The 12,772-nt window shown below is 42.0% G+C and overlaps 2 protein-coding genes across 2 annotated transcripts; both read right to left on the minus strand.

Annotated features, from left to right (window-relative positions):
* Positions 1 to 4,867: 4,867 nt before the first annotated feature.
* Positions 4,868 to 5,632, minus strand: LOC141600696 (uncharacterized). The gene has a single exon (XM_074420940.1). The coding sequence runs from the start codon at positions 5,630 to 5,632 to the stop codon at positions 4,868 to 4,870; it is 765 nt and encodes a 254-aa protein (XP_074277041.1).
* Positions 5,633 to 6,532: 900 nt separating this feature from the next.
* Positions 6,533 to 9,504, minus strand: LOC141600697 (uncharacterized). The gene is made up of 3 exons (XM_074420941.1): positions 7,909 to 9,504; positions 7,380 to 7,758; positions 6,533 to 6,909 (listed from the first exon to the last, which is right to left on the minus strand). Exons 1-3 carry the CDS (start codon positions 9,502 to 9,504, stop codon positions 6,533 to 6,535), a joined length of 2,352 nt encoding a protein of 783 aa, XP_074277042.1.
* Positions 9,505 to 12,772: the final 3,268 nt, after the last annotated feature.

The following is a 12,772-nucleotide window of genomic DNA, read 5'->3' on the forward strand; positions in this document are numbered from 1 at the left end:
TTTCAATTGGAGGCATTTATGTTTTAAATGATGTTAATGACGTTTATCATATGGAAACTAAAAAGCTAAAAAAGGGTGATCCAAACGAATCCTACCTTTGGCATTGTCGTTTAGGCCACATAAACGAAAGACGCATTAAGAGACTTGCTTCATCAAAAGTGCTCAAACCATTTGGTTTCGAATCTTATGGTACATGCGAGTCTTGCCTTTTAGGCAAGATGACTCGTGCACCTTTTGCGGGAAAAGGGACACGAGCTAGTGAGGTTTTGGCTCTCATACACACGGATGTGTGTGGACCATTAACCATCACCGCTAGAGGAGGTTTTCTCTACTTCATTACTTTTACTGATGACTTAAGTAGATATGGGTATGTCTACTTAATGAAGAACAAAAGTGAAGCCTTTGACAAGTTCAAAGAGTTTCAAAAGGAAGTAGAGAACCAATTGGATAAAAAGATAAAGACTCTACGGTCCGACCGTGGTGGTGAGTATCTAAATATTGAATTTGATTCACACCTAAAAGATTGTGGTATAGTATCACAATGGACTCCTCCTGGCACACCGCAATTAAATGGTGTGGCGAAAAGGAGAAACCGAACTTTACTTGATATGGTTCGGTCAATGATGAGTCTAACTGAGCTTCCTAGTTCATTTTGGGGTTTTGCACTCTTGTCTGCAGTATTTTCACTAAATCGAAGCCCGACTAAAGCGGCCGATAAGACTCCATATGAGATATGGACAGGGAGAGTCCCTCATTTGTCATTCATGCGTATTTGGGGTTGCGAAGCGTACGTTAAGATCAAGTCCGACAATAAGCTTGCACCTGTGTCGACAAATGTCTTTTTGTAGGATATCCAAGGGAAACACGTGGCTATTACTTCTACAATAAACACGAGAACAAAGTGTTTGTGGCTCGTGATCTTTGTCTTCCTAGAAAAGGAATTTATTTCTAGGAGACAGAGTGGGAGAAAATTTGAACTTGAAGAAGTTCGAGAGCCACAAACCGAGAATGAGGGAGAGGAGAACGTGGAGGAAAGCATTCCCTCTTCCTCTGAAACGGTAATTATTCCTAGAAAGTCAAGTAGGATTTCTAATCCACCTGATCGCTACCTTGGTAACATCGAAGAGGATGGTGTTTTGTTACTTCTTGAAAGTAATGAACCCACTACCTACAAATCGGCCATGTCTAGTCCCGACTCCTCGCTTTGGCTAGAAGCCATGCGGTCCGAAATGGATTCCATGTACGAGAACCAAGTATGGGACTTGGTGGATTTACCGAGGGAGTGCGACCTCTTCAAAGTGTAAATGGATATACAAAATTAAACTCGGCGTGGATAAACATGTGGATGTTTACAAAGCTAGATTGGTGGCAAAAGGTTTCACCCAAGTTCATGGTTTACACTATGACGAAACCTTCGCTCCGGTCGCTATGCTTAGGTCCATTAGGATAATCTTAGCGGTTGCCGCATTTCATGATTATGAGATTTGGCAAATGGATGTCAAAACCGCCTTTTTGAATGGGATTCTAGAAGAAGAGGTGTACATGATACAACCCGAAGGTTTTGTGGATACATCTAACCCTAAGAAGGTGTGTAAGCTCAAGAAGTCCATTTATGGTCTTAAGCAAGCATCTAGGAGTTGGAACCATCGCTTTGATCATGTCATTAAACAATACGGATTCACTAGAAGTGTGGAAGAACCGTGTTTATACATGAAGTTTAGTGGGAGTAAGGTTGTATTCCTTGTCCTATATGTGGATGACATATTGCTCATTGGGAATGACATTCCATCGCTCACTTCCGTTAAGGAGTGGCTAGGGAAACACTTCCAAATGAAGGACTTGGGAGAGGCACAACGAATCTTAGGTATCCCGATCTATAGGGATAGGTCCAAGAGGATACTAGCATTGAGTCAAGAAGCTTATATTGACAAAGTTCTTGACCGGTTCAATATGAAAGACTCCAAGAGAGGATTTCTACCTATGGGCCAAGGGATTACTTTGAGCAAGTCACGGTCTCCCTCTACCCCTAAGGAAATTGAACACATGAAGACCATCCCTTATGCTTCCGTTGTTGGGTCTATCATGTATGCTATGATTTGCACTCGTCCCGGCGTTGCGTATGCCTTGAGCATGACAAGTCGGTATCAAGCCAAGCCTGGTGAGAGTCACTGGATAGCCGTAAAGAACATCCTTAAGTACTTGAGAAGAACTAAGGATTCGTTCTTAGTGTTTGGAGGACAAACTGAGTTGTGTGTAAGAGGTTACACGGACGCAAGTTTCCAAACCGATCGGGATGACATGAAATCCCAATCCGGCTACGTGTTTATGCTAAATGGAGGAGCTGTTTCTTTGGAAGAGCTTCAAGCAAAGTGTTACTGCGGATTCTACAACAGAGGTTGAGTACCTTGCGGCGTCCGAGGTGCGAAGGAAGTTGTTTGGATTAGGCAATTCATGGAGGGGCTAGGAGTAGTCCATTCCGCCAAAGATCCTATCACTCTATATTGTGATAACAATGGAGCTATTTTTCAAGCCAAAGAGCCTAAGTCTAGTAACAAATCTAGACACATTGAAAGGAAATACCATGTAATTAGAGATTATGTGGAAAGGAAGGAAATTGACATTTGTAAGGTTGGGACGGATGACAACATTGCTGATCCTTTAACCAAGCCTTTATCAAAGGCTAAGCATGATGGTCATGTCGTCTCTATGGGATTGAGACGAGTACCAGATTTTCTTTAGATTATGGATATGTAATAATTGGATAGTGTATCTTTTATTATATATATGATAATCATATTCATTGTTTTCGTATTCATTCTTTTATGAATTTTTATTTAGTGTGACTAAATTTTAATACCTTGTTTATCTGAATAAGTTGTGGAGACAATGTTGAACACTATTCAAGTGAATAAGATGAACATTGTATTTTGTCCCTAGTCACTTAATGAGGTGACGTCTCGGAGTGACTAGATTGTAAGTCGATTGATGGTTGTTCAACACCATAAGGTCATATGTGATGACTGGTCGATTACATAGGGCGAGTGTATGACACTTTGCCGGACAGTGACCATTTAGAGAGTCCCTAAGTTCTATTATAGACGCCTGGTCGTGGCGGGGATCTCTAAGATGTTCTAATGAGTCGATTCTTTTGACTGGAGACTATTATCTGAGCAGGTGCAGTTTCCGAGTGACTTTGGTTTTGTCCTAGGTCGTGCCGTGAAAGGAGGCCAAAAGGGCATTTACTAGGTCATGGTGAGTCAGTATTGTGCAATAGGATAGATAGGGCATACAGAAATTGTCCACCCACGTTGGGTAACTATATCTCAAGGCCACTCGAGGAGTTAATGACTACAAATGCGTGGCCACGCTCGGAAGTAATCTGTGAGAGATTTTTCCGGTCAGGTAGTCACACTCCCGATCGAGAAAACCACTCGCGATGTGTTCATGTGCAAGTGCGACCTGAAAGACACCTTGCATTGAGTGGGAGATTAAAACGGACAAGAGAATTGGTAGCGCACACCTTGTGTCGGACAAGTGGGAGATTGTTGGAGTTAGTGTCCTCCACAATAGTGCGTTAACATAATAAATCTCATTAATAGAATATCATCAGATATTTAATTATTTGATCCTCGTCAGTTGATTAACGTAAATCGATAACGGTTGGCTGACTAGAGTTTGACGTTATTGTCGTGAGACGGCGGTGATCAACTGACCCCTTTCGGTCACACCTAAAGGAACGAACCCAAATTGATAACTAATTAATTGTATGAGATACAATTCATTTAGTCCCTTGATTTATAGACTAAGAGGTTAGTCGATTATTGTTAGAGAGATTTCGAGTTGCGAACTCGAGGAGCGGCAGTTATTATTTAATTATGCGATAATTAAATAATAAGTTTTGGGAAACGGGTTTTAGTTAATTAATGTTAATTTACTAAAATTGTACTAATTGATTAATGTGATTAATATTAGTACGTAAATAATATGTGTAGTGGTACACGTATATTTACTGAGTGAATTGGACGAATTAATTATGGAAGTATTTAAACATGATACGATGTTTAATATGATAATTACACGGATTTGTGCGACAAATATAAAAACCAACATGGACCCGTATATGGTCATGTGGACCGTGTAAAAATAAGTGTGATGGATGATTACTTACATAATCATTTTACCTTATTTTGTATACTACCATAATTTATCTTATATAAGATTTTGCATGTGATGTAAGATGAAAAATATAAGACAAAGTTTATACACTCCATCACTCCATCATATTCCACCCGCCACTTCCCTTCCTTCACTCCATCTATTTATTCACTTCTTCACACTACCTTACTTACACATAATTCATTATGTTTTGCATGTGAAAAAAGCTCTTCCTTCTCTCTACAATAATTCCTCTCTAGTATACTATTATTACTAAGAATAGTTAGTAATATTACTAGTATTATTATCAAGGGCACATATTAATAAGTTACTAGTTCTTACTTATTAATATTATTTGGGTTGTTCTTGGGTGCTACTTGGAGGAGACTTTCTAGTTGAAGGTTATTCAAGGAGGATCATCCACTTATTTTAGCTCAAGAACAAATTAGTAAGGAGAACTAATTTGTGCCCATTTTACCTTATATTCAATGTAAGGAAATTGTTTTTCCTTATACTTTGTTTTTATGCTTTTATATTAGCATGCATGTTACATAGATCACATTAACAACAATTTATGAGATAAATTTATTTTATTGGAGAGTCTAATATGGATCTATGATCTTTCACTTTGGAGCACGTCGACTATTTCTACCTTGTGTTTGGGATCATCGGGTAGTTTTTGGTGGTCCAAAAAATCAATGATAGGTTGACGCTAGTCATCTTCATCAACTGTGTAGACGCAAATCATGTTGGTTGTGTCTACATTTTCTTCTCCTTCAAGCGATGATACTACCCAACGATTGCAGACTGGGACTTTCATAGACTCTTCTGCCCCCAGTGCCAAAGTGGCTGCAAGATTAGCAAGCGCGTCAGCCAACTTATTGGCACTCCTTGGCACATGACCAACATGGATGTCGTCAAGTTGATTCAGCAGTTGTAATGCCTGTTGATGGTAGGGAATCAAGTCTTCCTTTTTCACTTCATATTCACCAAGGACTTGGTTGACCACAAGCTTTGAGTCTCCATATATGTCCATATCCCTGACACCTATTTCGATCGCCATTTGAAGACCGAGTATGAGAGCTTGGTATTCTGCCATATTATTTGTACACAACTGAGTGAGTGTAAAGGCATATGGCATAAGATGATTTTGTGGAGTTACGAATACAACTCCAGCTCCAGCTCCATCTTGCCTTGCAGCACCGTCAAAGTACATTTGCCATGGAGGTAGGACGTCCACATAGAAAATTTCTTCTCCTGGGAGGTCGTCTGAAATTTCCCACTCTGCTGGCACTGGATGATCAGCAAAGAAGTCGGCGATAGCTTGACCTTTCACAGCCTTTTGAGGCACGAACACCAAGTCATACTGCTTAAGCAACATTGCCCATTTCGCAAGTCTTCCAGACAAGACTGGTCCTGAGAGTATGTACTTGATTGGATCAGCTTTTGAGACCACATGTATGGTATGCGCTTGCATGTAGTGCCTCAACACGGATGGCGAACACCAAAGCAAGACATATCTTTTCTATGGGCGCGTAATTCAACTCAGCTCCAACCAAGGTACGACTCAGGTAGTAGAGTGCTCTCTCCTTGCGGTCTTCAATTTCTTGAGCACACATTGCCCCCAGTGAGCGTTCTTGTGCTGCAATGTAGAGGAAAAGTGGCCTTCCTGGAATTGGCGCCCCAAAGATGGCAAGACTTTGGCCAAGTACTTCTTGATGCTATCAAAAGCCTTTTTGCATTTTTCATCCCATTGAAATGGAGCATCCTTTTTCATGAGATGGTTGAACGGCTGGCAACGCCCGGCTAAGTTAGAGATGAACCTTCGGATGTATGCCAAACGTCCTTGCAATCCGCGCAACTCTTTCAACGTCTTTGGTTCCGGCATTTCGTTGATAGCTTTGATTTTTGTTTGGTCAATTTCAATGCCTCTATGCCTGACCACAAAACCTAAGAACTTCCCAGATGTGACTCCAAATGCACACTTGAGTGGATTCATCTTGAGTTGACATTTTCTAAGTCTTTCAAAGACGGATCGAAGGTCTTTGATATGGTCTTCTCTTTTCTTTGATTTGACAACCACGTCATCAACATAACACTCTATTGTTTTATGTAGCATGTCATCGAAAATATTTTGCATTGCGCGTTGATACGTAGCGCCAGCATTCTTCAATCCAAACGGCATGACCGTGTAGCAGAAGATCCCTTTTGGGGTTCGAAAACCTGTTGCTTCTTGATCTTCGGGTGCCATATGTATTTGATTGTAACCAGCAGTACAATCCATGAATGAGAGGGCTTCATGACCAGTGGTTGCGTCAATCATCAACTCAGAATCGGCAAAGGGAAGTCATCCTTCGGGCATGCATCATTAAGGTCTCTAAAGTCGACACATATGCGCAATTGTCCATTCTTCTTCGATCGGGACAATGTTCGCTATCCAGGTAGAATATTTGACTTCTCGAATGAAACCTGCTTCAATGAGTTTATTGACTTCCCTTTCAATTTCAGGTACAAGCTCCGGCCTGAAACGACGTTGAGGTTGCTTTTTGGGACTGGTGCCTTTCTTGATTGCTAGACGATGAACTGCAATTTTTGGGCTGAGTCCGGGCATCTCTTTATAGCTCCAAGCAAAGACATCTTTGTACTCGACCAACAACTTGTAGTACTCCTCTTCTTCTTCCTTAGTCAGTAGAGCACTGACATAAATGGGCCGAGGATCTTCAATAGTTCCCAAGTTGAGTTCCTTGAGTTCATCTGATCGATTGCCCCCGTCTTCAAGTGTTTCGGGGCCTCATCCGCCTCAACTTCTTCGTTCTCGTCGGTATCTCTTCTCTTTGTGATGTGATATGACGACGTTGTGATTTCTAAGTCACTTGACTTCTTTGTATCACAGGGACGTGAAGATGAAGGCACAATCTCTTTGGCATTCTTTTGCTGACCAGTAAGAACTAGTACGCGCCTCCTTGCTTTGAGCGGCTCATGTTGGATGATATCCACTACTTGCATACGCTTCATGCGAGATGGTATTGCGCTTCTCAAGTCATCGCTTGCTCTTACTTCTTCTTCATTTTGTGTTGCAGAAGTTGAGAGAGGACGACCCTTGCCACTATTCTTCTTGGGAGCCCCTAGTCGACTGAAGACTGTTTTTGATGGACCGCCCAAGCGTTCATGTATTGCGCCCTTCTTATTTATGCGCAATGAAGGTGTTGACACTTTGACTTTACTTTCTCCTTGATTGCTAAGCCTAGCAAATACAGAAATGTGTTTGGTTGAAGCACTTGGTCTCCTTAACCTTGTGAATATAAAAGGGCGACACTTTTCTGGAGGTGGACTTATTCGATCGAAGACTGAAGATGGATGCATCTTTTCCTCTTCTTCATTTTCTTCGACCTCTTCTACTGTGATGTGCTGAGAAGACGTAGTAGCCCTTTTTCTACGAGCACCAATCTTCACAGGCGCAGGAGACTCATATCCGAGCCCGGCCCTGGTCACCATGAAGCTCCCATCTTGCTTGAACACTTCATGTTGCGCTTTGTTCAGACCGTACGACTCAACTTCTATAACTTTGCCAAGAGGAGTCGGATTTGTAAAGTCATATCCCGCCTTTGCCAGTAGCTTGTAAGCATTGGAATCAAATATCCCCTTGTTTTCTTCATTTGATGATTGACTGGATGAACAGACGAAACCATTCGGAGGAGGTCTCACAATCTTCGTTTGAGATGAACTTGGTAGAGGTGTAACGACTTTGGCTACCCATTCCTGCTTGAACACCAGACTTGACTTTTTATCCTTAGGCTCTATCTTTGGTGTTAGACACTCTGCAAAAGGACTCTCCCCATCTTTGCGGCGAGACTTCGGGATGTAGCGTAGTCGGTGGTGGTGTAGTTTTTCTGCGGCGTCTCTTGCTTCTTGGGTGACGAACAGAGTAGCTGTTTTGTTGACCTTGTCTACATCTTTCTTAACATCATTTTCTTTAGCAGGACTTGCAGCTTCATCTTCTTTGATGATGTTCTTTTCCCGCTTACCTCCTTTTCCTGTTGAAGAGATGGTGGTTGGCATGAACTCACTGGAAGTACCATTCTCTTCAAAGAATTTTGCGTCAGCGAAGAAAGAGTCGACCTTAGAGAAGGGTTTGGCGTCTCCGTCTATCTTCCTTTCACCACCACGATAATATTTCAAGCATTGATGGAGGGTTGAGGCGACAACTCCGTTTTCGTGCTTCCAAGGTCGTCCCAGCAATAGTTTGAACGATGTCTTGCCATCCATGACATGGAACAACGTGTCGGAAGAAAGATCACCCATGGTAAGATTCACGCGGATCATGTCAACTGCGCGCTCCCCATTCAAGTTGAAACCATGAATCATTGTTCGACTACTGGAGAGTTCATCCATCGTGATACCTAATTCATTCATAGTGGCTTTTGGCATGAGATTGACTCCTGAGCCTCCATCTATTAAGATGCGCTTGACCTTTTGCCCCCGGATGTACCCGGACACATAAAGTGGCCTGTTGTGAGTTTTGGATCCAAGAAGTAAATCCTCATCTGAAAAACTCAAGGCTGCGTTGCAGGAGACACATCCAGTTGATTGCTCAAGAGGCTCAATTTTCTCTTTCATCTTGCCCGCATACAACTCTGGCTTCTCAAGTCCTTGAATTATCAGCTGACGCTTCTCTTTAGGTAGATGAAAGATTTGCTTCCACCCCATATTTGTAGGAAGGGCATCGAGAGCAGCCACTATTTCCTTCTCCTTTTCAGAATGAGACCGTTGTGGTGATATCGCATCATCTAGGCCCCTTTCGTCATTCTTCTTTTCATCGTCGCCACTTTCAGTAGCTGAGATGGTGCACGCAGTAACCTTGTTCATGAAATCTCGCGGGAAGAATTCTTCTAAGGTGACGGGACTTGGTGGTTCTTGCTCCAGCAAATCAATTGGCAAGACATGTGGTTTGACAACTATTTTGGACTTTTTATTTCCTTTTGTCTTGCGAGGTTTAGTCTTCTTTGATTGTTTTCTTCGACGGTGAACAGGTTGCGCTGTCTGCCTTGTTTGTTTCTTTGACTTCTTGCGCGTAACCAAAGTCCAACCTTCATTGTCATCTTCATGCTTCTTTTCCTCATTCTTATCTTGAGGAGGTAGTCTTTCTTCCAATGACGTTGGAGGTAGTGACGACAATGACCCTTGGATCCGTAATGCCACAGGCTCAAAACTTCCGAACTGCAACATATACACACACTGTCCTTGTCGTATAGTTGGCTCATCAGGTTGCTCCAAGACTACAGTAGTTTGATTTGTGGTTACTGTGTCATCCAAGTCAAGAATGATCTTCCCTTCCTTGGAGAGCTGCATGATCTTCTCCTTGAGTGTTATACACTTTTCAATAGGGTGACTCACCCACTGTGATAACGGCTTGTAATTGGGATCGTTTGTCTTGTTTGCTTGCTCGGGCGCTTCGACTCGGCAATTGTATAACCTTCTTCTCTAAGAGGTCATCGAGCATTCCGGACAAGTCGAGAATCCGAGAATGGGTATTTCTTAGCCTGCAACTCCTTCAATGTAGGCTTGTCTCGTTGGTAGTTGTAAGAGAATGACTCTTTCTTCTTTTCATACTTAGGCTTTGACGAGATTTTGACAGGTGCACTGCTGGTTTCGACGACCATTGTTTCCTTTGTCGACGATTTGGAGTTCTTATCATTTTTCTTGAACTCCTTCTTTTCACTTGGCACCTTAGAAGAACTTGGTCGAGCACTACCATGTTCTTTGATTGTGATCTCCATGTCATGGGCACGGGTAGCCAGGTCTTGGAAGCTCTTTGGCATGATCCCTTTCAGGATGTAAAGAATGTCCCATTTCATCCCGTTGACGCACATTTCAATCTGGCGACGCTTCACTTAAGCGATCCTTGCATTCGGACTCGGCGCACGCCACTGTTGATGTAATCGACGACATGCTCATCTTGCCATTGAGTTGTCTTTGTCAATTCGCTCATCCGACGACGCGCCTGGTGTTGTAGAATCTGTTGAGGAATTCATCATCCATGTGACCCCGGTGTCAATTGACTCGAGTCCGGATCGTGTACCGGTCGAACGCGATCCCTTTGAGCGAACGAACGAATCGCTTCACCAAACGATCACCTTCTGTTTCGGCAAAGATTGTTACATGTCTCGACGAAGTGGGCGATGTGTTGCTTTGGGTTCCCCTTCCCGTCGAACTGTTGAAATTTTGGAGGCTGATAGCCAGATGGCATGCGCAGACTGTCAATCCTCTTAGTGTAAGGCTTGATGTAGCGTCCACTACTTGTCGAGCTATTATCCAACTGACACTTGATCGTCCTGGCTATTAACTCCTGCAGCTTCTCTTGGTGAAGTTCTTGATCTCATTTTTTGGCTTTTCCCTATCCTCGCCAACTTCTCTATCGCTATCATCATCCCTATCGTTGTCACCATGCTCGCTCTCGGCCTTCCTGTCACGGAGTGCCACCACCTCTTTTTGAAGCTCATCAATTTTTTTGTTCTTTTCTTCATTTTCCTTCATCATCTTCTCAAGGAGTTCATTCATTTTTCGCATTCGATCCTCAAGAGTATCACCACTTATCACCATGACTCAAGCGACGCTAGGAGCCGATGTTTCTTTCTTCTTTGGCGACGCCTTGATTTGCGGGGGAAGCCTTTTTGTCAACCTTAACACTTCTAGTCTCCTCGCGTGAAGGAGAAGAGGCGGGGGAGAGCGCAGAGCAGCAGCGGCTATGGAGGCGACGAGAGAACTTGCGTGGCCTAGTTGGGACGTGTGCGAGCGAGATCGCGGCAAAGCAGAGATTGACAGCAGCCTTCTTCGCCATTCCTCTTGTGGAGATGCCAACCGATCGCGTAGCGAGGGGAGGTAGCAAAGAATGGGGTACCTGCGGGATATCTGCGTAGGTCTTCTTGGATGGACTGGAGGAGATGCTTTGCTTAGTAGACATCTTCTTGTTTTGGTAGACTTGAATAAAACAGCAGTAGAGATGAGAGGTAGAGATTTTCACGTCGGGTTCACCAAAATTTGTAACAGCAAATTTTGTATCGCAAAATAAATGTAATACAAAATAGGAAACAAATGAATTTTTATTAATATCAGAAAGTTTATGTGTACATCTCTAATGTATCCTCTGATTCTAAATGCTGTAGTAGATCACGTAAACGCTGTCTGTAGTAGAGGCGCGAACGTTGTATTTGAATGACACCTGTAGAGGTTATATGCACTCTGTAGGAGATGTCGATTTGTATTCTTGAGAGGGTCACTGCGACTTGTTCTCTCTTGAGTGTTGTAGCTTGAACTTGAATTTCTTGGGCAGGCGGCACAGTTTTGGTGTGCTTGTTGACTGCTTTCAGAAGTGTCTTGCAGAGGGAATTTATAGAGCTTTTGTGTCTTCTTCTCTCTGAATTTTATGATTATGATTTCTCTCTCTTTGAAATGAATGAGAATAACTCTATTTATAGAGTTTTAATTCCCCTTGGTGGACTTTGACATTCACAGGCCCATTTATGGGTTTATTAGTGAACTTGACCCAAATTTGATCTTTTTTGGGTTTAATGATCCGGATAACCCATTTTGTAATCCGAGTCAACCCGTATTTCATTTAATCGGGGCAAATTAATTAAATCGAGCTAAAATTTAGTATTAACTCAGATTTATTAATTTATTTTATTTATTCGGCACATTAATAAATTTCCAGTGCCTACACCGGGGAAGCCAATGCTGATGCTAATACAGATGAAGTTGAGGGTGATGCTGAAAATGTTGGGGAAGCTGATGTTGATGCTAATACAGATGAAGTTGAGAGTGATGCTGAAAATGTTGAGGAAGTCAATGTTGATGCTGATACAGATATGGTTTGGGGTGATGCTGAAAATGTTGAGAAACACGATATTGGTAATAATAGAAATAGAGTTCATGGTGCTAAAAATATTGGGAAACTCAAATTTGATGCTAATACGGATAAAGTTCAAAGTAGTAATCAAAGTATTGGGGAAATCAGTGTTGATGATAATACATTAATTGGACTTAAAGTTGGACAAAATGTAAATGAATCTAGTAGAATACAGACGATTGGATCTGTTGGAATCTGACGTCGAAGATTGCCAAGGGAGACACCGCAAAACTGAAGTGCCGATGTTCAAACTTTGAGTTTGTTTTATGATGTTTACTGGTTTTGACTTTTGAGTCTGTTTAAGTTTTCGTTTTCCTTCCTGAGCTCCTGTTATGAGTCTTATGACTATTTGAATTGGTGCTTGTTTTGCATTTTGTGTGAGATTTTCAAACTACTACTCCGTATATGGTTTAAGTTGTACGGATGTAACCTAGTTTGCAATGTTTTCGGAAAATGTTTTTTAAGAGTGAATTTTGTTTTGCAAATGTGGTAGAGTTCATTAATGCTACTCAAGCAGCCGAACATACTAATAAGTATATTAATAGCGGGATTTATGAGTTATTGATAAGATTATAGAGGAGGGAGTATTTCATAATAAGGGAATTGTATTATCGATAGTTGTGATTCTCATTGAATACATGGACGATATATATAATAAACCACAATAGTAAAACCCTAGACGGTAGCCGTCGTAACTCATAACTTAACCCT

Source organism: Silene latifolia, chromosome 9, assembly GCF_048544455.1.
Source record: "Silene latifolia isolate original U9 population chromosome 9, ASM4854445v1, whole genome shotgun sequence".
NCBI lineage: Eukaryota > Viridiplantae > Streptophyta > Magnoliopsida > Caryophyllales > Caryophyllaceae > Silene > Silene latifolia.